Source organism: Schistocerca gregaria, chromosome 1, assembly GCF_023897955.1.
Source record: "Schistocerca gregaria isolate iqSchGreg1 chromosome 1, iqSchGreg1.2, whole genome shotgun sequence".
Classification (NCBI taxonomy): Eukaryota; Metazoa; Arthropoda; class Insecta; order Orthoptera; family Acrididae; genus Schistocerca; species Schistocerca gregaria.
This window is the reverse complement of record NC_064920.1, coordinates 411,962,251-411,988,601: the sequence shown is the minus strand read 5'-3', so window position 1 is coordinate 411,988,601 and position 26,351 is coordinate 411,962,251. Positions and strand designations below refer to the sequence as shown.

At 36.7% G+C, this 26,351-nt stretch overlaps 1 protein-coding gene across 1 annotated transcript in view; it reads right to left on the bottom strand.

The window, feature by feature from the left end:
* The window catches only part of LOC126349891 (mutS protein homolog 4-like), a 259,596-nt gene that overhangs the window by 186,043 nt on the left and 47,202 nt on the right, over positions 1-26,351 (bottom strand). Inside the window, exons 4-5 of the mRNA XM_050002468.1 lie at positions 25,354-25,544; positions 12,418-12,539 (exon numbers count right to left, since the gene is read on the bottom strand). Of these exons, the coding sequence (XP_049858425.1) occupies positions 12,418-12,539; positions 25,354-25,544 (313 nt within the window). The remainder of the gene's footprint in view (positions 1-12,417; positions 12,540-25,353; positions 25,545-26,351) is intronic.

Genomic DNA, 26,351 nt, shown 5'->3' with positions numbered 1-26,351 from the left:
ATGATTGCACTTTGTTTTTCAGTTTCTTTCTAGTATCTGTTTTGCCATTGACTATTATGTGTGATATCTGAAAGCTTATCAATCGAAACCTTCCACATTAACCCATGGTGTACCACAAGGCTCAATTTTAGGTCCCTTTCTCTTCTTAATTTTCATAAACGACTTTCCCCTACACGTTCAACACTCCGAACCAGTGCTATTTGCAGATGACACAAGCATGTTAATTGAAGGTGAAAATGAAATGGCTCTAATTTTAAATGCTAAAGTCACAAGTAAAAATGTCACAGAGCAGTTTATGAGGAATAAATTACTGATAAACCCTCAAAAAACAGTGGTCTTACACTTCCATACACAACAAAATGAAAACCCATTAAAACCATACATGTCCATGGAAAACCAAAGAATTAACAGTGTCACTGAAACAAAATTTCTTGGCATCTACTTACAAGACAATCTTAAATGAAATTCCCACATCACATCATTAAATTCTAAAATATCGAAAATGACTTACGCGATGAGGATTATATGGAACAACACAAGTCCTGAAACAGTTAGAGCAGTGTAACACGCTTGCATACACTCCCTATTGAGATATGGCATGATATTCTGGGGAAATTCTCCTCATAGCATAACCACATTCCGGAAACAAAAAAAGATTGTGAGTATGCTAACAGCCAAAAATCATGCAAACCATTCTTTAAAGAACTGGGGATTCTACACCTACCATGTAGCTATATACTAGAAGTTGTAATGTTCCTAAAAAAAGCATGCTAAAAATAGAAATGTATTTATTCAAAATAAATCTGTACATGAACACCATACAAGGGCAAATAGTGACATACACAGACATCATTGTTATACCACACTGTGCAAGAAAGGTGTATATCACTCAGCTTCACATTTGTTTAGTAAGCTTCCGAGTAACCTAAAGGCCATAAAGAAAATCCATAGCTTTAAAATCATCTGTAACTTCATATCTCTTGGAAAACTGTTTTTACTCAGTAACACAGTATCTTGAAAAATAAGTTAATTTCGGTTGTAACAAAATAAAAATGTAATGTAACAATATAGCAATATAAAAATTTAACAATTTGTAAGTGTATTGTATACAATCAATGTAACAGTATATTAATGTAATATCATTTTGTCCAACATCTAAGGTATGGTATATGTACCTCAAAGATTCAGGACGTAAATAAATAAAAAAAATAAATAAAATAATGTTTGGGATGCATTGTGAATCAGTTACACTCTTGTTCTCATGGTTTAGACTGATGTTATCCATTTTAGTGGACACTTTATTTGCTTCTTTCTTTATTACTTTCCATACTGCTTGGTTTTTATCTAGTAACTCTGTCACGAACTTATCACTGACCATTTTTTTTTATTTTTTTGCGTGGCATATCACTCTTTTGTAGATTCGAATGTATTTCTGAATGTAGCTGTTCAGAAGCAGGGTTATGTTATTGTTTTTCCTGCATCTAGTAATTCTCGTTGGCTTACACTTAAGATTTTGATACCTATTGTTATCCACCTCTTTGCTTTTGAAGTTGTGCCTCTTATAAGGTTATTTGGAGAGGGAATGCAATTTCAAAATCACTGAAGAAGATAGAGAATTTCTGGAAGTTTTTGTTGGTGTCATTTATTTGTAAAACTTCTCCTGAGAATAGGGAATTCTATATTATTTGCTTCTTCTGTTACAGTTCTTTTGTAGTTCTGGGTGGCCACTGAGTAGCTTTGGAGGGTAACTGCTTGAACAGTACTAACCAGTGCTGATTCTTACATTAATATTAGAGTTCCCTAAGGGCATGCAATACTTTAAACACAGCAGCATTTTTTCTTTCGCCTGCTTTTGACAGCTAAGGTGAAACATTTTGCAGTACAGTTTGTATTAACAAATTTCTGATAAGAGCAGGGGAAATAGTTTTTGTAATTCTTCTTGAGGTTGTTATAGTCTATTTCAAGTAGAAAGTATCTGTGAAGTTGAGAAGTAGCTCTTTACATGTGCTGTTTCCAAGAAAATCAATGTTGAAGCCCCCAAATGTTGTGTTGCTTTCTTGGCCTGTTTAGTACATATTTAAGCTTATTTAGGAATGAATTAAAATTTCCATTTTGGAAGCAATAAATACATGCTACAAATGTATTTGTCTCAGTGACTTCAATGAGTGCCAGCTCAAAGTCCCTAACCACAATGAGATGCTGAAACTAAGTAAATTTATATTTTAGACCATAGAAATGAACATTACAGTGCCTCCATGTTTATAACTGTTTCTACATAAATAATTTGCTAGTATGTACCCTGGTATAGAAAAAGAGACAATTTTATCAATATTTAGCCAGTGCTCTGTAATGCACAAAACATATAAAGTGGAGTTCTGAAGTTAGTAAAATCTCTACATCTATATTTTGTTTGTTATTGACTGAATATTTTGATTGCAAACAAAAAGACCTTTGCTGCTGCAATTTGTTTGATTATGAGTACTGATTTTCACATTAATATTAGAGTTACACCACTAACCTCATTTCTGCTTGTTAAGGATTTGTCCATGTATTTGGGAGCCTGGAATCTTCTTCTGAGTTGTTGGAGTTCGAAATTTTTCTTCCAATGAACTGTGGACCATTTGTGTGTGAGAGGGAGATGACTGAAGTTTTGGTGAATGGAGAAGATGTGGATATGGATCTGTATGTCATATCTCCGATTTGTTGATGGCACATCTTATTTTTACCACCACCAACTGCTTCCCCAGGCCATTTAAGTATAGTCCATATGTAGTGTGAAATTTATGTTTATACCACTGAGGTCAATAGGTTCTACATTTTCATATTGTGTGCACATTTTCGAGAAGTACATATGCAGTACTTATCTCTTTGTTTAGATACAACAATGAAGGTAGTAGGTCGTATCAGTGTGGAATTGTCATCAGGACATTTGTGTGAGTCACATGCCCTAAACACTTTCTTAATTTGTTAGTGGCTGTTAACGTTTTCTTTTTAAATACATCATTTGCTCCCCCAAATAACACAATAAAAGCATTATGATTTAAATTACTGACTTCAGGCAGATGGATCATTTTCCTATTTCAGGCATTGGAGCACCAGGCTTAACAAAGCCTGTTGTTTTTCCAGCTTTTGTGTCACTGATCCAAGTAGTAGCCCCATGACCATGACTGTCAGCAAAGACTAATAAATTTCATGTCAGTATTTTGTATCTTGACATATAGGGGCTGTACTTATGACTTTTAGAATCACAGGCAGATACTTGTGTATCTTCATTGAAAACTGGAGAATTTCATTTTCATATATCCTTTTTCTTGTGTTAATTTTAATGCTCAATATGTTTCATAGTATCAATTAAGGCAACCTGTTTTCTTTTTCCTCATCACTGTATGTCTGAACTGTTTACCTAACCGGAACTATTTTTGATATTGGTAATGATATAGTTCATCTTGTCTGCTGAAATTACACTATAATTTGTTGCACTTTCCTGGTGACTAGTGTGCATTTTTGATAGTTGTACCTTTCTGTATTTGTCTTGCCACATTTGTACATCTTTAGTTAGTACAGAAATGATTTCTTCTTTGCTTCTTTCTTGTAGGCTTAGTTTCAGGATGCAGCACTTTAAACTCAGCAGCATTTTTTTTCTTTGGTCTGCACAGCTAACGTGAACATTGTTTTAAATTTTACACTCATGATTCCTTTGATAGTTGTTCTTTTGTGGTAACATTTGTTTGTGTCATTCTCCATGCAGTGAACATTTTCTACAGGTGATGAAGGTATACTTTTGCACATTTTCACCCTGTTATCCAATTTTATCTTATATTTTTCAATCACATTGTTAATGATACAATATGAAATGCATTACTGATTGTCATACACAATCCTAGTTTTACAGCTCTGGCACATTTCTATACTATTAGTAAAATTTCTAGAACTAAGAATCTCACTGTTTGCATTCAGCTTATACCACGTAGTTCTTGTGCTCCATAAATCTGCTACATTTTCTTGCAGTTGATAAATTTCTGTGCTGGGACTATTACTCAATCACAACTGATGAAAAGGAGCACAAAATCATTCTCAGCAGCAAGTGAAAAATGCAGACCACACCAAGAATAAGGAACCGTGTGTTTAAGCGTGTGTGTTTGGGGGGGGGGGGGAGTAGTTTAGAGGTAAATTTATGAAAATTAGTAAAATCAAATGTGTTTAGAAAATAAAAAAATGTTATAAAAGAAGTAAGAGGCCATCTGACACAAAATTGCACTCACTTCCTCCCAACCTCACACGGTCACCCGCACAATTGCACAAAGATCAGATGTTTTAAAATTGTCAATTAAAATGTAAGTAATACAAGAGGACAGCTAAAATAATTTACACAGGAATATGTGGCTGGCTGATATTCCACAGATAATGTAGACGAGCGAGCCATATGTGAAACATATTAAAAATTTCTCCCTAAAATTTTAGGAAAAAAGTTGAATATTTTATGGAACCTCAAAAGCCATATCACATTCATTGTCTTTGTGAGTTAAAACAGAGGGCAAATCTGTAGGTAGATTACTTGATGCCCCCTTGTCTAAACATAAAACACAGTCAATTAAACTGTAGCACACTTTGTGATCTGCACACCATAACGACCGAACATTGGAGGGTCTTCCCTCCACAGCAAGAAGCCATGCATCATCGGGCTGTGTCCTATGAGAAGATGAGTAGGAAGGACTTCATCTGTGTGCATGATTGGAACAAGATACGACATGGCTGAGCCATTGACTTTACTAGATGCAGCTTATTGTGTATGATTTCCACCCACTCTTCTTGGCATCTTTGAAAGACAATGTAACTCAACAATGAGGTAAGATCCTGTAGGGGTATGGTGCATTGGACTATCTAAATATCATGAAACTCCTCCTTGGACATCTACCATTTTGTTTCCATTAATAACTATGGGCCCTGGTAAGCTGAAAAAAAGGTATCTCCTTCCCCAGCCATTGTAGGTGGAGAAGAGCATTCTGGATAGTTACACCTACTTTATCTGCTGGGTACAAGTGTTGTAGAGCGTTAAGGGCACGCAAGGAATTGCATCAGATTAGTAATTTAGCAGCTGCAGCACATTCCATCTGCTCCAAAGCCCTCGAGATCACTTATAACTCAGGGTTGAACACAGTGAAGTGTTGAGGTAATGGGGTCTTGATGACATGATCAGGGAAAAAATTAGAGTAGTTAAGGGAATCTTTATCTTTAGATCCATCTGGGAATGCAACTATGTACTTATGGCACTCATTTAAAATGTCATAAAATACTGTATTAAATACAGAGGAGCATGAGCCTCTCCTGTATTGCACTAAATCCAAAATTACTCTGTATTAACCACAGTGGCAGACAGTGACAATTCTGTAGTTTGGTTTGGAATTATCCCACACCGAAAGATTCCAACCTATGCTTCATGTTGTTCCCAAATGGCCTTGTTGCTCATGGATAGTTTAACAAAAGGTGTTTCATAGCTGGTGAGAAGGGGACAGGGAAGGACTTTTAAGCCTGGCACATCTGGAGGAGCTCCACTGGAGGTTAGTGATGGTTCCCCAATCTCAGCACAGAGACTGTGTATGGGGCTGGTTGTGTAAGCACCCACAGTTAGCCTGATCTCCTCATGATGGATAGCATCAATGATCTTCAGGTAAGAAGGTCTTGCTGATGCATGCACTATGCACTCTTAGCTGAAATGTGATCTCTTGAAAGCTCTTTAAAACTGGAGCCTACATGCCCTGTCCACTCCCCAAGACCTGTGGCTAAGGCACATTAAGATATTCAGTGCTTTCTGGAAGTGTAGTATCCACAACAATTTTGAATAAAAAAATAGGCCCAGAAATCTCACCAAGTCTTTAAAATGTGGAATGGTGTTCCTCACACACAAGAGAGGTAATAATTAAAATCAACAAATGCACGTCTTACCTGCAGAATATTGAAAACTTGTCTTTGAAGGTCACTCCTCAGAACTCTTAACTGTAGTTTGTAACTTATGAGCTGTATTTGTAGGGTCGGAGGAGGAACAGAGAATTGAAAAATCGTCCACAAATAAGGAGCATTGCACTATACTCCTTACTCTACACATTATACTATTTATGGCTATGCACAGAGAGTAAAATTAAAACACTGGCCAGGGAAACATCATTCTCCTACTCAAAAGTATTTGACACAAAGTCACTCAGTACCTAAAAAGCATTTAGATAGGAAGGACTGAATGAATATGAGGAGGTGACCATGAAAGCCCCACTGGTGGAGCTGTCCTGAAAGACTGTACCTCCAAATAGTGTAGTACACCTTACTGATGTCAAAAAAAATATCACTAAACAGTGCTGTTTATGTAGGGTCAGGTTGTCAACAGTGGATCAACATCACCTCTTCCACACTGAGAGCATATAAGGAGCTGCTTGGTCTCTAATATCCAGACCAAATGACAGTTGACCACTCACTCCAATGTTTTTCCTTCACAGCTCATTAAGATGATGCTTCAGTAACCACTGGGACACATTTGGCTCTTTCCCGCTATGAGGAGAGGTGTCAAAGTTGCCTCCCTCCATGAGTTGAGAAACTATCATGTCTGTCATATCAAATTAAAATATTCTAGGAGGATTTCCTTTGACCACTACAGAGGAACATTTGTGGCAGTGGTGGCAGTATTACTGGTCTGTTTACTGGAGTCTGCCTCTTGAGGTGCAGAAGCTCTATAATATTGGCAACTGTGGCCTTTCTTGATGTTCTGGGGGAGCTACAGATTTTGTAATAACAGCACTGTTGAAACTGTACATACAAATACAGGTGTCAGTGCCAGCAGAATCAACTTCCGCTTGTATAGAGGTATCAGCATTCTGAATGGGCCTTTTGAGAGCTGAAGCGAATGAAGAACTGAAAGTGGAAATTAGCTTTGCTTTATAGATATTGTTGAACTGGCTTTGTTGTATGCTATTTTATCTTCCACTCTTCAAGGTTGATACTTTAGTCTCTACTCCAGACAGAGAGGTACCCAGAGCTGGCTACACTAGCCATTTTGCTGGGTTGGATGTCAATACCCAGCAGCAGTACACACATTCCACTTGAATGAGAAGTCCAATGGCTCCACTTAGCATCTAGAGAAACAACGGTCCATCCAGACAGAACCCCACTTGCCTCAGAAAGCCTTATACAGCAGACCTACAGGTGCCCCAGCAGTTACCCACCAGAAATCGTTCAGCATCAACAGCCATATGTCTCATTGGCACATGGAACATCTTGAGATAGAGGTTTTTTTTCTATTGGGGTTTATATAACCCTAATGATCTGGGTGGTGGTGGGGGTCAGGAAACGTGTGGCTTCATCAAAAATACTATGTATGTGGCATTATTCCCCAATATGGAATTACAACAAGGTGAGACTGGAGGCAATGGCATCTTCAGACTTCAAAGAGGAGAAATGAATTTTTTTGTGAAACAGTGGCAGAATTTCTAGCACATCGTATTCCTCTCTCGAAGCTCAACAACCCCATTATAAAATCATATCTGAAGAAGAATAATGGAAAGACTGGGTCTGATAAGAAAGCTTTTAGAAAATTATGCCTTCAGTCTATAAATCAACAAAAAGCACCAGGAATCAAATGAGCAATCAAATTTCTTACACATTATTTGCATTCTCCAATCTCAAGTCTATGTTCTGTATCTTAATACATGCGACCCGAATTGTGCATGCTATTCATTGAGTCTCTAAGGCATTAAATAAGAAATACCCATGTCTGAGCAAATTTGTATTTTGCATTAAGAATATATCATCTCAGTTATGTGACTGCATTTGCAATTTCCTGTCAGAAGTGATTTCTGGCATACCGAAGGTAGTGTTATGGGCCTTCTACTTTCCTATCTATACAAATGATTGAGGAGACAATCCAAGCAGCCACCATAGGTTGTTAGCAAATGATGCTGTCATTTATCATCTACTGAAGTCATCAGAAGATCAAAACCAATTGCAAAATGATTTAGAAAAAGTATCTGTAAGGTGTGAAAATTAGCAATTGACACTAAAAAAATGAAAAGCGTGAGGTCATCGACAAAAATGAGTGCAAAAAGGAATCCATTAACTTCAGTTACACAATTAATCAAACAAGTCTAAAGGCTGTAAATTCAACTAAATACGTAGGAATTACAATAATGAGGAACTTAAATTGGAAAGAACACATAGAAAATGTTGTGGAGAAGGCAAAGCAAAATTGCGTTTTATTGGTAGACCACACAGAAGATGCAACAGATCTACTAAAGAGACTGCCTACACTACACTTTTCCATCCTTTTTGGAGCACTGTTGTGCATTGTTGGATCCTTAACAGATAGGATTAATGGAGAACATCAAGAAAGTTCACAGATTTGCAGCACATAGAGTGTGTCTGGATATGACAAAGGATTTGGGGTGTACATCATTAAAATGAAGGTGTTTCTTGTTGTGGCGAAATATTCTCATGAAATTTCAATCTCCAGTTTTCTCCTTCAAATGTGAAAATATTTTGTGGATGCCAACCTGCATCATCATAAACTAAGCGAAATAAGAGCTCACATAGAAATATATAGAGGTTCATCGTTTTCCATGCGCTGTTCGAGAGTGGAATAATAGAGAATTATTGTGAAGGTGCTTCAATGAACACTCTGTCAGGCACATAAGTGTGATCTGCAGAGTAGCCATGCAGATCTAGATGCAGACGTAGAAGAAAATCTTGAAAAATGATCCTTTATCACTTCCTCCATCACTGATAGATGGAGTACTTGGTTGCAAGTTGCAGTGCTTATCTGTGACAATTTTCAGGCTGTCTGCAGATTTTTAGATGCTGTGTAAGATGATCCTTAAAGTTGCAGTTTGTATCAGCAGATGCACAAAATTTCTGTATTGAAGTATTTGATTTCAGGATTTATGTCTACTTTCTGATACATGTTTGTATTTATATTGAGAAAAGGAAAGTTGTTACTCACCATATAGCAGAGATACTGAGTCACAGATAGGCATGACACAAAAAAACTGTCACAAATGTAGCTTTCAGTCATAAAGGCCTTTGTCAAAATTAGATGACAAACACACACATACACACTCATGTGTTTATCATCTAATTTTGACGAAGGCCTTACTGGTCGAAAGCTATATTTGTGACAATCTTTTTGTTGTGCCTATCTGTGACTCAACATCTCCAATATATGGTGAGTAGCAACTTTCCTTTCCACAGTATTGTTACATTCCATCCTGAATTCTCCGTAATTTGACATGTTTTTATTTGTATTAAATGTTACTGTTGATCACTTAGAAGTAATTATTTCATTTTATACAGTTACAGAAGTGTTTCTTTTGGGAATCTTTTTGCACAATGCATGAGTATGATAGTTAACAAAAAAAAGGTACATCATCCTATCACTTATTTTGGAGTAAGGAAAACAACTAAAACATTTGTAGGAAATATATGGGCTTTCTTTTATATATTCTGTTAAATATACCATGGAACGTGCAAATCTACAAAATTGTGGAAGTTTTATTTAAAGTGTTAAAAACTAAACTTTATTACTCAGTAGTTAATTATCACTTTATTGATAATAAGTACACAATTCTCTATGTAACTGAAAGTGATGTGGATAAGACTGACATACTTTGCTTGTAAGTTCTTATTATCATCTTTCAAGGAAACATTTTATTTTGCAAGAATATTTATTAGTTTAAAAGTTATTAATATTCAAAATTTACACATTTCAGAATTTTTTAATCTCAAAAAGTAATTCTTTCTAAAATCCATTAATACAGTTTGATTGACTTGATTTTACTGTTCATCAAAATGTATTACTGTTGAAATTCATGTTTTGACTATAAAATTATTGTAAAAAAACATTTTGTTTCCAAAACAATCACACGAAAAATTTCATGTTACAAAGGGTTGGGTTGGGTTCTTTGGGCAAGGAGGCAAGACAGCAAGGTCATCAGTCTCATCGAATTAGGGAAGAACAGGGAAGGAAGTCGGCTGTGCCATCCTGGAATTTGCCTGGAGCGATTTAGGGAAATCACGGAAAACCTAAATCAGGATGGCTGGACGCGGGATTGAACCGTTGTCCTCCCGAATGCGAGTCCAGTGTCTAACCACTGCGCCACCTCGCTCAGTTGTTACAAAGGCAGACAAACTGTAGCTTCAGGTTCAATACTTAATTTATTCTCATGACATAAACATGAGTTTTGTCTATGTTTCGTATACAATTCTGATGTCAATTAAAATTTATTAAGTGGAAATGAGTTGGTAAATAGTGCAAGATTATAAGCTGGAATATGGAAGAAAATAAGCAAAAAGAAATATGCAAACACATGTTCCACTGCAAAAATAAAAATATGGCTCTATTTGGATGATAACAGTACTAAACAACTGCAGACTACATGAAAAGCTCAGTAAAATGATTTAATATTTGTAATTCTTCCTTCTTTATTGAATTTAAAAAGTGCTACAATAGTAGCTTGCTAACTAGAAGTGCACTTGTATTGACTGAGGTTAATGCAAATTGTGAAATAAACATTACAATTTGTGGGAATCACATGAGTTCAATATAAATGTGTTGCATGTTTGAAATGAAATATTGCAATAGTATTGCTCATTAAGGGAAGTTTACATCATGTGAGAATGGCTAAATGACCACCACCTAAACAAGAACTGCAAGATGAACTTTATATCCAACACACACATTCCTGGCTGGCTGTAGTCATGGGAGAAAAAATGACAGAGATAGAGAGTTTTGACAAAGAACAGACATCATGGGAAAATTTGTAAATATTGAAAGCTGGAGTTCATGGATAGCTTAGTCACAAATTGTGATGTGGAGGACACGGCAACAAACAAGGATACTGATTACAATTTAAAAACAAAATATAAAGATGTTGGAACATTGAATGTTATTTGCTTCAGCAGTTTTCTGAAGACATAACTGAAGTACACCAGTGTGTTTTGTGAAGTGTTTCATGAGATTTATCAATGCTCAAGTGATTTCTTTTGGGAGCTTTGTGCTTAATAGCTTGTACATGAATCCCATAATAAATTTTTGGACTTGTACTTGCTACCTTTTTAGCTAGATTTTTGTACTTAAAAATCTGAGATCTAGTCATGACATACTTGACAGATTGCATTTTTTCCACTGTTGAAATTTCAAAATATTAAAAGTTTCATTCACATGCTTCACTGAAAATTAGTTTATGGGTTTAGTGTTGTAGGACTGCCAGATCCAATGATGTACACTATACCACATGTAATAAGCACTATTTTATTGGTCCAAAACACACATGTACCAATATATACATCTCTTGATTCTCTGTACATGTGTTTACCATTTTGCACGTGACCACAGACTGCTCACAAAGAGCCTGCTAAAACAAAGATGTTAAACGTGATTTGGTCAATAGTTGCCACAAGTTTCTTTCCACCAATGAAATAGCCATAGTAGTGTCAAGGTAACACTTGGATTTGAAAGCCAAAACAGAAAAAAAGAATCAGTATAACTTGATACAGAGAAAGGGCAAAATTACTATGATGAAAGTAAGGTACTATTCTGCAATTACAACAGGATATCAACCCATTTCCTGAAGTGTGAACCAGTCTCTATAGCAGAGAATACTTTCATGAAAAGAGTAGTGGACAATGACGTAGAAGTTTAAATGATACTTCTAAAAACAAGATACTGAAGGGAACCTAATTCAGACTGCAGGGCAGTCTCCTTCCAGAATGGTGAATGGAGGGCTTAGAGAACATACTCACATGATTAACACACTACAAATGTTCTCTAATAACAATATTTTCCTCATATATGTAATGTAGTGTTTGGCATTTTTTCCTGGCACATATACAGTGACACAGCTGCTCACATAATTACTGTATGAAAACTCAGCACAAAGTATTACCAAAATGACATGTAAAATCACATCATGACAAGTAATCTTCAAAGTGCAATCCAGTAAAAACATATAATCATTTCATCCACAATCCAGCAATAGATTCTGTAATTTGCACATCATCAGGAAACAATCATTAAATATTTCTGCCTTCAGTACGTTGGTCAAAGTGTATACACTGTGAGCACTGTACATGTACAAGTTGTAAAGATACATTGACAACATAGCACAAGTAACAATCTAGTAATTTGTTGCCAACTGCAAGGTTCCCATTCCTGAAAAATTCCACATAGCTGAATCTCAGAGACTATTGAGTGTTATACTAGTAAACACATCATGTCACATCCTTTAAGATGCCATTAATTTGACCACATGTTCTTTGACTCTCTAAGAAAATATTAATAATAAGTGAAGAATGCTAAACTATTACACAGGGATATGTGGCTGGCTGATAACTTACAAAAAATATTGATGATCGAAATTAGTACCATTTTATTCATAAAAATACCTATCTGTGTGGTGTCTTTAGATCCTTGGTACTCAATCTTCAGTGATCTAGCAGCAAATATCATGTTCTGCATATACTCCACATATTTCAGCAGTGCTGCTGCTGATGCTAATGCATAAAATCTATAGCAAAATAAAACATTCCAGAAAAACTTCCTTTTTAATTTAAAAAAGGTACATACAAAAACAACAGTAATATTAAGCACTTACACTTCTAAATTCATTCATTCACACATTTTGTACCCTATATATCATCATGCAAAAAAAAATACTCCATATCATTTCAACACAGCACTCAACGCAAGCTTCTCATGTTCATTTCAAATTTGGTGCATTGCATGATTCAGATAAGACATGGAAAACTACCAATTTGCTGAGGTATATGACAATTGTAAAGAAAGTTACAGGTCTACAAACAAAGTTCAAAAATTGTGTGAAATTTAGATGCAACTGTCTCTAGATAAATTACAAAATATGGTTCCAATACAGATACAACAATGAATCTTTTATAAAGATGATGTAACTTACCAAACGAATGTGTTGGTATGTTGATAGAAACACAAACAAACACAAACACACACACAAAATTCAAGCTTTTGCAACCAACAGTTGCTTCATCAGGAAAGAGGAAAGGAGAGGGAAAGACGAAAGGATGTGGGTTTTAAGGGAGAGGGTAAGGAGTCATTCCAATCCCGGGAGTGGAAAGACTTACCTTATGGGGAAAAAGGGACAGGTATACACTCGCACACACGTGTCTGCTTCTATCTGTATATGTGTATGTGTGTGTATGCGAGTGTATACCTGTCCTTTTTTCCCTCTAAGGTAAGTCTTTCCGCTCTCAGGATTGGAATGACTCCTTACCTTCTCCATTAAAAACCACATCCTTTCATCTTTCCCTCTCCTTCCCTCTTTCCTGATGAAGCAACCATGGCCTGCAAAAGCCAGAATTTCGTGTGTGTGTTTGCGTTTGTTTGTGTGTCTATCAACATACCAACACTTTCGTTTGGTAAGTTACATCACCTTTGTTTTTAGATATATTTTTCCCACGTGGAATGTTTCACTCTATCACACACACACACACACACCAGTCCCTCTGAACTGCGGAGATGGGAACTTGCACTCCAGCACATCCTTTCATCCCGCCATCCCCCTGGACTAAACCTACGTTAAACAACCTCACTCCCATTTACTTTTCAGTCTTCTCCTCTTTCCCTTTCCTCTTTAGCCATTCATGCATCTTTCCATCCTACATCTTTATACTATACACCTCTTTACTTCTGTATGCATCCTCTTTGGTTTGAAGCTGGCACAGTACCTGCAGTAGAATATCTTTGGCTTCCCTCTGACAACCATGCCTCCATCCTTGCTACCTTCCCTGTTTTCCTTTCCCTGTTGCTTCATAACCTGGGTTGTGAGTAACTAAATCCACTTTCCCTTCTTCCCTTTCTTTCCCCTCTCTCCTCCCTGATGAAGGAACATTTATGCCGAAAGCTAGGAGCTTAAATTTTCGGTTGTTTTTTGTGTCTCTATCGGCTGTACTGAGCTGAGGTAAGTACTGGCCAGCCCCTCTATCTCTTTGTTAGTAATTGTTTCACATCTTTATATGAGATTTTCCATTAATTAGTTATATATATATATATATATATATATATATATATATATATATATATATATATGTATGCAATCCACTTAAAGAAGGAGGTCGTGCAAGAGTACAGAAGAATTTGAGGAATGTTCAGAAGTGGATTGTACACTAGTGTTCTAATGTACTGCTAGGTGGAAAAATGTGCAGCAAATATCACAAAATCTATCAACCCTACATGTGTTGCCTAGGCTGTGCTAGGTTCTTCCAGAGAAGATCTTAAGTGAATATGAAATAGCTTTGGATCTGGCACTGGATTTTTTAAATACTGGTCCTCAGTTTTTAGGTAAATTTCCTGTGAAGAAAAAGAGGCTTCATTGAGACAAAAAGTACCAAAGCAATACTTTGCCTCAGTGTTGGAGCATACTTAGGTGGCACATATGGAAAAAGAAGAGCATGAAAAAAATGAAGAATGACAAATAATAGGTCAGCTGAAAGGTGATAAATTTTACAATACAGAATGTGCATGTGACAAAATACAAATTTTGAGAGTACTTCCAAGGAGTTACAGTGTAAGGAAAGCCATGAAAGAATTTTCCCCTTCAGATTACATGGTATGAAGAGCAAAGCCGTGATACTAGTAGAACATGGTATATTAGTGACACAAAATTCAAAGACAGAAAAGACATTTTGTGAAAGAACCATTCAACATGTGCATGATTTTTACTGTGATAATAATGTGAGCCATGTGACGTCAGGAAGAAAAGCTTATGTGTCTGTGAAAGAAAATGAAATTAGAGTCCATAAGTAGAAGCATCTATGGTTGCATAATATTAAGGGACTATGTGCATATTTCATAGATAAATATCCAGATGTAAACATTGGATTCTCAAAATTCTGTGAGTTCCAGCCAAAGCACTGTGTTCTTGTCTATGCCAGTGAGACCCATACTGCTTGTTTGTGTGTCTCACACAAGAATTTTAAGTTAATGGCTTAAGGGTGCAAATTGAAAGAACTAACAAGGTGTGAGGAACACACATTACTATCATAAAAGCACACGTTATATGAAATCCTACACTTCCAAAATGTTTCTTTTGTGCATGTTCCTATTGTCCAAGTTTGACAAGACTGATTATCTATTTGAACTGCTGCTTGGTATGAACTGCATTACATACAAATGTTGGTTAACTACTGGCTGGGCAGATTAGAGACTACAACAAAATCAATAGACAAGTCCATTGATGGGTTTGTATTGAGTTTACAACAGCTCCTACCACACTCAAGGACTACCCAGTAGCAGCTACAGATCTTTAAAACCACTAAAGAAGAATTAAAAAGTAAATTAATATCATGTTGTTTGTTATTTTAAGAGAATTCAGGGTTAAGTACAGGGATTTCACTGTAATAATTCACAGGCTGCAATTCATCTGTTTGTAGCTTACTCCAGGGATGCAAATACCAACAAAATACACCTTGTGTCATACGTGGAAATGTCTGATTGCCTTCAGTGTAATGCAGCATGTGTTTGTGCATGCTTTCCAGCCAAGTTTTGTCAATTTCTTAAAATGTCACTTTCTAACTCCAAAGCAGATTTATTACTTTTCATATGAATGTGCTGCCCAATACAAAAACACAAAGAATTTCATAAATAACAAAAACAGAAAGAATTTCATGAACGTCCTACCATCAAAAAGATTATGAATGGCATTTTTATGCTACAGCACATGACAATGAAGGGGCTGTAAAGAGATTAAACACACTTGCCGAGTGCAAGCAACATCATGAAAACTATATTTTGACACCATGACTGTTGTTTCAGTCATGCAAAGAAAATATTCCTTCATGTGTCTTTGTACATTGTTTAGGATCAAGATTAAGAGACTGAAGCAACAATTCAAGTATGATTCCAGGTTCCATAAGCTTCAATGTGTAACACCTAATAACAAAGGTATTGTAAAAACAAGGACGTTTTCTGCTTCTTTAGTAAACAGTGCAGTGCCAGTGATTGCTGTGTGGAAATAAATTCTATCATATATACATGGACTTTTGTTTGTATGTATGATAGTCTATGGTGGGTTGTATATGGCTTTTAAGCTTATGAAGAGCGACATGAAGTACAGGCCAGCTTCTTGCATCCACATGAACTATTTCCATCATTTGTGTTCCCTGTCATACCACATATTTGTGTTAGAAAAGTAGATATGACATTCTCACAAGACCGGATATAGTGACACCAACTGGAAGGACATACTCTCTCCCCGCATCAGATCTGCTGAACATGACAATTTAACTAGAGACACATCAAACGAGATATAACAACTTTTTATTGCCTTTTCAGTGAAGCTACACTGTTTATGGTTCACAATACCAGTACACTAATGTATACCATACTTTTGTATGACATTACTTCTTTTTTGTATTTTTTAATAATTTGTGTTTCATTTTTATGTGCATTTTGATAGTGTCTATTGGGGTAATAGAATATACTTTTTTGTGTTTTGAGATACTCTGTGACCTTGAATTTCGAAATTCTTAGAAAGCCAGCACAGTGCATATCATTGTGTAGCTCCACTCATTGGCTTTTCAATGATACAAGTTTGTTTGCTGTATCTGGATTAGAACTATAATTTTAGTAATTATGTTGCAACAGAGATGTGCAAATTTCACAGTTTCCAAACTTTGCAGACTTCTAACTTCCTTTTCAACAGTCATACATCTCTGCAAATTCGTATTTTTCCATCTCTTATCTGGATCACTGGATGCACCAAATTTGAAAGAAATCTGGGATGACCAGGTTGGAAATATTACTTCTCTGTGCTGAACTGACATGGAATTACCCATGTAGGGATTTGGGATGAATCAAGAAGTAAAACAATACATAGAAACAGCTACTGTGAACTAAGGCTACAAGATACATTACTAACAAATAATAAATTGATATTATAAAAGTACACCACAGATAATTTATGTTTTTGTTTCTGCATTTTTTGGTTCTTTAATTTTAGTTGAACATGATTCTATTTTTACTTCTTTATAGCTTTGTATGTTTTCAAAAGTATAGTTATTATTGCAGTAGAACCCTGATAATTTGCACTAATTGGCTTTGAGGCTACCTCAAATAACAAAAAAAACTTGGATAATATGGAAATTTCACTAAATCAATGGGTAAATCATGAATGGATGATTAATGAGCACATAATGATTAAAAAATAAATTTAAAAAAAACAACTTAGAACATACCTGTGTCATATGAACATATATGGGCACACATTTCAAAGTTGCAAAAATTTAAGTTACATTTTAAAGAAACTGTTGATAGTTCTTAGTTTTAAAACAGAATATAATTTTTAGTAACAGTATCGTGCCACCTTCTAAGAAGCATGGTGTTAGTTGAAGTGGCTTCCAGTCGTTGCTCGATATAGTGCAGTGCAATATCTAGTGCTGCCAAATCCTCAATGTGAGTAATCACTGGTACAATTTCTTTAGGCAATTCCTTGTTGTCACTGTTTTCAGCGGGTTGACTAACCATTTCAACAATTGCAAGATCAGTCACTTCAAAGTGTTCATCCATTCTGAAAGATCACTTGCATTTTCACATCCAACAATCTTTTTCATCTTCTATACTGTAGGTATCTATTTCATTCTGTAAAATCTGGCTCCAAGACTTCTTTAATGTCTCCACCTTTATTTCAGGTCATGAAACGGCTATCCAATAAACTATGTCTTTTTTTAGATAGTCTTTGATGATTTCTTTATATTCTATTGTTTGTAGAAGTGTCTGAAGCAGATGACAAGAATACCTTTTTTCCAAGCATTATAAAATACCTTGGTCCGTAGGCTGCATTAAACTCATCATGTTAGAGGGTGAGAAAAAATGCACAAATTTTGGCACATTGTAATTCTTCCTCATCAGGGTGTGAAACAAAGTTGTCAAGCACTGTAGTGATACATACCATTCCTTGAGTGTCAGGTATCACATCATTCCATTATAAAACTGATGGTTGTCTGGAATGACAACAACGAAAATTTATGCCAGATCAGGTTTCAAACTCAGATTCCTGCTTATTGTGAGTGGTCGCCTTACCATTTGATTATCCAAGCATGACTCATGGTCTAATCCAGACTTCCATATGTCGTCAACGATGTTTCTACGGCCCTTTACTCATACATCCATTATGTATATTCCAGTACAGAGGAGACATTTTACATGAAAGTCGCTTCCCTGGTGTCAGCAGATAAATACGATATTGCAGTGCCCATGTTACTCCAAATTACAATGCAATGTTCCTTTGGACATGCATGCGTGGTTGACGACATACAAAATTTTGGTCTGGTTGTAAGTTCTGCTTAGACAGCCAAATGGTATTACTTTATTACTATATCTTTGTCATTTACCAGCCATGGCTGGACAGACTGCGTCACAAATACAATGTTTATCAACTAACATTTATGTTGTTGTTGTGGTCTTCAGTCCTGAGACTGGTTTGATGCAGCTCTCCATGCTAATCTACCCTGTGCAAGCTTGTTCATCTCCCAGTACCTACTGCAACCTACATCCTTCTGAATCTGCTTAGTGTATTCATCTCTTGGTCTCCCTCTACGATTTTTACCCTCCACGCTTCCCTCCAATACTAAATTGGTGATCCCTTGATGCCTCAGAACATGTCCTACCAACCGATCCCTTCTTCTGGTCAAGTTGTGCCACAAACTTCTCTTCTCCCCAATCCTATTCAATACCTCCTCATTAGTTATGTTATCTACCCATCTAATCTTCAGCATTCTTCTGTAGCACCACATTTCGAAAGCTTCTATTCTCTTCTTGTCCAAACTATTTATCGTCCATGTTTCACTTCCATACATGGCTACACTCCATACAAATACTTTCAGAAACGACTTCCTGATACATAAATCTATATTCGATGTTAACGAATTTCTCTTCTTCAGAAACACTTTCCTTGTTATTGTCATTCTACATTTTATATTCTCTCTACTTCGACCATCATCAGTTATTTTGCTCCCCAAATAGCAGAACTACTTTACTACTTTAAGTGTCTCATTTCCTAATCTAATACCATCAGCATCTCCCGACTTAATTCGACTACATTCCATTTCCTCATTTTGCTTTTGTTGATGTTCATCTTATATCCCCCTTTCAAGATGCTATCCATTCCGCTCTTCCAAGTCCTTTGCTGTTTCTGACAGAATTACGATGTCATCGGCGAACCTCAAGGTTTTTATTTCTTCTCCATGGATTTTAATACCTACTCCGAATTTTTCTTTTGTTTCCTTCACTGCTTGCTCAATATAGAGATTTAATAACATCAGGGAGAGGCTACAACCCTGTCTCACTCGCTTCCCAACCACTGCTTCCCTTTCATGCACCTCAACTTCAACTCTTATAACTGCCATTTGGTTTCTGTACAAATTGTAAATAGCCTTTTGTTCCCTGTATTTTACCCCTGCCACCTTCAGAATCTGAAAAAGAGTGTTCCAGTCCACATTGTCGAAAGCTTTCTCCAAGTCTACAAATGCTAGAAATATAGGTTTGCCTTTCCTTAATCTAGCTTCTAAGACAAGTAGTAGGGTCAGTATTGCCTCACGTGTTCCAATATTTCTATGGAATCCAAACTGATCTTCCGCGAGGTCGGCTTCTACCAGTTTTTCCATTCGTCTGTAAAGAATTCGCGTTAGTATTTTGCAGCCATGACTTATTAAACTGATAGTTCAGTAATTTTCATATCTGTCAACACCTGCTTTCTTTGGGATTGGAATTATTATATTCTTCTTGAAGTCTGAGGGTCTTGCTCACCAGATGGTAGACTTTTGTCAGGATTGGCTCTCCCAAGGCTGTCAGTAGTTCTAGTGGAATCTTATCTACTCCTGGAGCCTTGTTTCAACTCAGGTCTTTCAGTGCTCTGTCAAACTCTTCACGCAGTATCATATCTCCCATTTCATCTTCATCTACATCCTCTTCCATTTCCATAAAATTGTCCTCAAATACATCGCCCTTGCATAGATCCTCTACATACTCCTTCCACCTTTCTGCTTTTCCCTCTTTGCTTAGAACTGGGTTTCCATCTGAGCTCTTGATATTTATGCAAGTGGTTCTCTTTTCTCCAAAGGTCTCTTTAATTTTCCTGTAGGCAATATCTATCTTACCCCTAGTGAGATAAGCGTCTACATCCTTACATTTGTCCTCTAGCCATCCCTGCTTAGCCATTTTGCACTTCCTGTCGATCTCATTTTTGAGACGTTTGTATTCCTTTTTGCCTGCTTCATTTACTGCATTTTTATGTTTTCTCCTTTCGTCAATTAAATTCAATATTTCTTCTGTTAACCAAGGATTTCTACTATACCTTGTCTTCTTACCTACTTGATCCTCTGCTGCCTTCACTACTTCATCCCTCAGAGCTACCCATTCCTCTTCCACTGTATTTCTTTCCCCAATTCCTGTTAATTGAAGCCTTATGCTCTCCCTGAAACTCTGTACAACCTCTGGTTTAGTCAGTTTATCCAGGCCCCAGCTCCTTAAATTACCACCTTTTCGCAGTTTCTTCAGTTTTAATCTACACTAACATTTATACACCACCATATACAAAATTCATATTACAAATAAAAGAAAATATTTATGCAGTGCACAAAAACACATAGAACGTAGAGGGAATGAAATATACTTAAACAGGAAAGTAAAACTTCACAGCAGCAAATGAAAATACCATAAAGCAAAATGTTTACAAGTCCATGTAGATCACACACACAAAGTTTCATTTTGGCAAAATATGTACTTAAAGTAAAACACAAAATTACAAAAATAAATGCAGCTAACATAAAAAGAAGATTAAATTTAGGCAAAATTATATATAAAACATAACAATATTTATTATTTTGTCCATTCACTAGAATCGCTGTTGAAAAACTCTTCCAAGAAATATAGTGGATGTTGTTTCAAGTCCTGAGCAATTTTTTTCCGAAATAATTCAGGCGGCAGGGATTTCACTTCTGGAGACAGTGGATTGTACATTTTTAGGGTGACTGTTGGAAAGCTGTCTTGTGTACTTGATAGGCAACACCTTGGCACTTCAATGTTTCTCTTACAGCGAGTGTCATGATTATGTATTTCTTGTCTTATGCTAAAATTCCTTTGATTTTCTTTTATATAAATGAGGCAGAAAAACACATACTGGCTAAAAACAGTCACTATGCCTAGCCTGGTGAAAATAGGCTTACAGTGGTCCAGTATTTTGCTAGAGGATATGATCCTGATGGCTTTTTCTTGTAATAGCAACATATCTTTGCTGCCTGAGGAGTGTCCCCACAACAACAGTCCATAGCTAATGTGGCTGTGAAAGAGTGCATGGTAGGCTATTGTGAGAAACTGGTCAGTTATTACCCTCTTCAGCTTCCTCAGGAGGTATATCACACGAGAAAGTTTGGTGCATACATATGCAATGTGATCATTCATGGAGACTTTGCTGTCAATCTTGAAGACCAGTAGTCTGACAGTCTCCATGTTTTCTTGGTCTTCAGTGTTGGTTAGACTGCATATCAAATGTTGGGTTTTTTCTTCATTGATCTTCATTTTGTTTATTATGAACCATTCTTTTATTTCTTCAAACATCAAATTTGATGCACCAAGAGCTTCTGCAGATGTATGTCCTTTGGCAATAAGGGTTGTGTCATTTGCAAACTGCAACATTTGACTATTACAGCTCATATCATTGACATATATGAGGAATAGGAGAGGTCGTAAGACTGATCCTTGGGGCACTCCATGTTCCAGTTTGTGTTCAAGAGAAGTTGCTCCGTGCACTGATACTACCTGCTTTCGGTTTTCCAAATATGATTGGAGTGTTGATAGAATAACACCTCCTACAACATAGCATCTTAACTTGGCTATTAGAGTTGTGTGTGAGATGCAGTCAAAGGCTTTGCTGAGGTCACAGAGTGTCAGTGCCACACTCTCTCTCTCTTCAAAACTCTGTCGAATTGTTTGTAATAAGTCCAGTGTGGCTGTCACTATTGATCTCCCTTTGCGGCATCTGTGCTGTGTGTTTTGGAATCAGTTGTTTTCCTCAAAGTAATTCAGTACCTGGCGGTGCATCACAGACTCAGTAACTTTGGCTAGTACTGGTACCACTGAGATTGGTCTGAAGCTGGACACCTCACATGGATCCCCCTTCTTATATATTGGTACTGTGCGCGCCAGTTTAAGGAAGTCTGGGAAGACACCTGAAGATAGACATTTGTTTATTGCCATGGTTAGTGGCTGAGCTAATTCTGCAATAATTTTCTTTAGCACTGTGCAGGACATGCCATAGATGTCTACACTTTCTGAGTGTTTGTAGGATTTCACAATTTTTATCTTGTTTTCAGGGTGTACTTCCAGTTTTGAATACTGCAACTGTCTGCATTTCTTATGTTTGCATTCAGATCTAGGTCAGAGTGTGGAATTTCACTCACTGTCTTTTCCACTATTCTGACAAAATATTCATTGGAGTCATCAGGGCTACATGAATTTAAGCAGGAGGTAGTCTTCTTTCTGTTCTCATTTACAAGATTCCAGGCAGCTTTACAAGGATTTTTGGCCTCTTTAATGCATGTATCATTATATTTATTTTTTGCTTCCTCTACTGCCTTCCTATAAGCTTTTTTGGTTTTTAGGTAGTTGCGGTGATGTAATTCTTTAGCTGGAATGTCTAAATCTGATTTCATTTGGTCCTTGCACATTGTTACAATACACTTCAATTTATTGAGCTCGGGGGTGTACCATTGTTTCACATTGATAACTTTCTGCCTGCCTTGTGATTTGTTCACAGGATTCTTTCACCGGAAACATGTCATCGAATATTGTTTTAAGGTTTGGAACAGACATAAGAAAGAATCACTGCCTACTAACTCTGCAATTTTCTGCTGCCAGTTTACACAAGACAGAGCTGCTTTGAGATCATTTAGTCTCTCTTCTTTAATAAATCTTCTTTTGAATGCGTAGTTTGAATGCCATGTACTTATCTGCAGTTTGCTCTTCATACTGGTTTCCATTACTAGTGCACAGTGATCTGCTATCATAGGTTCGAGTACACTGAGTTTATAATCCCAGATGTTGAGGTTGATGATTATGGTGTCTAGGCATGCACCACCCCTTTTTGGGAGCTTATTTGCAATAAACAACCCATAACTGGTAATTAATCTCATAAAGACCCTCTCTCTGACATCTCCATCACCTATGTGTATGTTAAAATCTCCACACAGTGTGATTTTTTACTTTAGGCGTGTTAGGTAACACAAACAGTTCTCCATATGTCCAATAAAATTCTCAAAGTCAGCATCTGGTGAATGGTACACAGAAACAACAACTAAATCAATATTTGTTAATAACAGTGCAACTAATTCAAGATCAAAATCCACACAAAAACTGCTTAAATCAATTTCCTTGATGCTATGATCTCTGTTGGCATACACAGAGACCCCACAGTGGGTTGCAGTTCTTCGAAACCAAGCACTGGCCATGTTTAAGTATTCAACAGATTTATAGAAATCACCTTCTGCTTCAGCTAGCCAGTGTTCACAAATACATAAAACATCTGGTTTAATTTCTTCTATAACAAATGATAGGAGATCCATTTTGGTTCTTATGCACTGCACATTTACACTTGCAATGATTATAGGCATATTGTTTTCAGTACTAGAAACATTCTTGTGCAGTGATGCTTGATCCTTGTTTTTAACTTCATAATCTATTTTATTGGCATAATGGTTGTTCTCCGGAACAAAAAACGCTTAATTATAACATTTTCGGGCCATACAGCATTGTCCATTAGCTTGTCTTTTAGATGAAAGTCTACACCAATCTTAAAACTACTATTTACACCCTTAGATTCCAATTTTTCTACGTGAAAGTTGCTATGACCTGGTAGGATTTTCTTCAAAAAGTTTATTACGTTTTCTGCTGTCGTTCCACTTTTCACCTTTCCTAAATAAAACCATGCTCTCTTTTCCCCATACAGCATTCCTTGGTCATCACCAGTGCCTGATCATGATACAGAGGAAATTTGGGTTTGTGTCCCAATATGGCACAAACTTTCATTGTCATCATTTCATTATACATCTGGTGGTTGTCCATATTCACAACTGTGAATAGATTTCATGTACATTTCAGCTGTAGTCGCTGTAGTGCCTGTTCCTTCAGGCATAGCATTGTAATTCACAATAACAGAGCAGTGAAATATCGTATTTATCCACTAATGCCGGGCAAGCGACTTTCATGTAAAATGTCTCTCTTTACGGGAATGTACATAATGGATGAACAGGTACAGGTTGCAGACACATGCTTGACGACATATGAAAGTTGGCTTTTACTGTGAGTCGTCTCGGATAGCAAAATGGTTACGTGACTGCTTGCAAAAAGTGGGAAATCTTGTTCTGAGTCCCAGTCCAGCATAAATTTTCATTGTTGTCATTCTAGTACACAGCTGATGGTTGTCCATATTTGCAACTGCAAGTACATTTCATATATTTCATAATGGCTGTAGTCATCACAATGCCTGTCCCTTCAGAGATGCACACATATCTGAATGAACATTGCATTGTAATTCGGAATAACACATGCATGACAACATCATATCGTTCCCCCTTTAATTCACATCACATCCTGCAGTCAGCAACACCAACATTATTTCACAAAATATCTAAGCAACAACACTGCCTATGTACTTAAATTTTTACCCATGCAAACTTTTATTCAGTTCTCAGTGTATGTGTGAATACAGCCTGTTAGAATCTGACATGAGTAATTCTGATGTACAGGCTTTAGTCTGGTACACATCAGCACCACACAGCTTTGACATATGAATCAAAGCTGAAATGAAATGTTGTGGTGGCACTGGAATTTAAAATAATATGTCACATCTTTACAAAAGCCGAATATTCAGGTGCATGGAAATACTCTGCTGCTTTTTACAAGCAGGTGGTTTCCTAAAAGCAAATTGCTTAATTCAGGTGCGTTTACTAGTATTTCCAACCAAGTGCATGAGTTCCCTGAGCACTTATTTCTTCTGAATGCTCTGTTAAAGATAGTGCAATGATGTAAAAATCATTCTTCAGTCAGTAGATCTGTGACAAGCACATATCAGTGTTTCACACAGACAGAAAACACAAATATTTGAACATGTATATCCAATGAAAATTGCAGAAGTTTATATGAACCTTTTTAACTAGAAATTATATATATATATATATATATATATATATGGCTCCAGAAATATTTAGAATTTCTCTTAAGATATGTTATATACGCTACAGTTCTTGTCAAGTATTACAGGCACAATCAAACAACAGTATTGCAACAAAGAAACTTACTTGTGTTGTACCAACAGTTCAACTGAAGCAAACTCTGTTGCACAAAGATGCTGAACCTGCGTTAGACCACTAGTTTCATTAAAGTGCCTCCTCTGCACAGATGTTAATGTTACTGTAGGAAACATTTCATTTATGCTTGAAAAGAGTTTACTGGTTTGTTGATTTTCACAAAATGTGTGAGGGACCAGTATCTGCAGACAGAAATGATTGTATAAGACTCATAAATTGGCATATGAATTTTACAAACAATGGCTGCAACAAGTCAGGTAGCCAAGCTTTTGGGTGCTGATGAATGTCACTTCTCTTCAGCTCATGAAAGTATTGACGTAAAATGGAGTCATCCTCCACTTTCCAGCTCATTGGTCTGTGAGCACACTCAGTGTAATTCTTGTTAAAGTCAGTAAAAGAACTGAAGAAAATGCCCCACACCACATGAGGAAACTATTCACCCAGATGGTTAAATACCTCAAAAGTGGTATTCCTTCCCCAGAAGCACCATCCACAACAATATACCACACGAACTTCCACTCTTTCTAGACAACAAGCCTAGTGAGGTCATCCTGCTTAACCTTGTACTCCCAGAACATCTTCCATCCAAGTTCAGCTGTAGCCATAACCACATTCAAATCCTACACAAGTAACCTGTCGCTCAGACCTAAACCTCTCATGCTGAGTCCCTCTGTTCCATCAAAAGAACAGCTCCATCAAAGTTCCTTCTCCTCTTCCCCAAAAATATCCTCTGTAGCGCACTTGGGATTTCTAGCTTCCAGTCTCGCCCCCTATACCTTTCTGAAAAATATAGCAAAAACCTTACTCAATCTAAGTCATGAGCCTCCTGCGACCTGAAGGCAGACCGCTTGCTACTCATCTTACCTTAAAACAAAAGCTCCACCACTGTGATACTTCACCATTAGAAGTGTTAGTAAGTGGCAGAGGTGCCTTTCTGGCTAAAAGATACTTTGAGAAATAAAATTGCTCCTAATGATCACAGCCTCCCA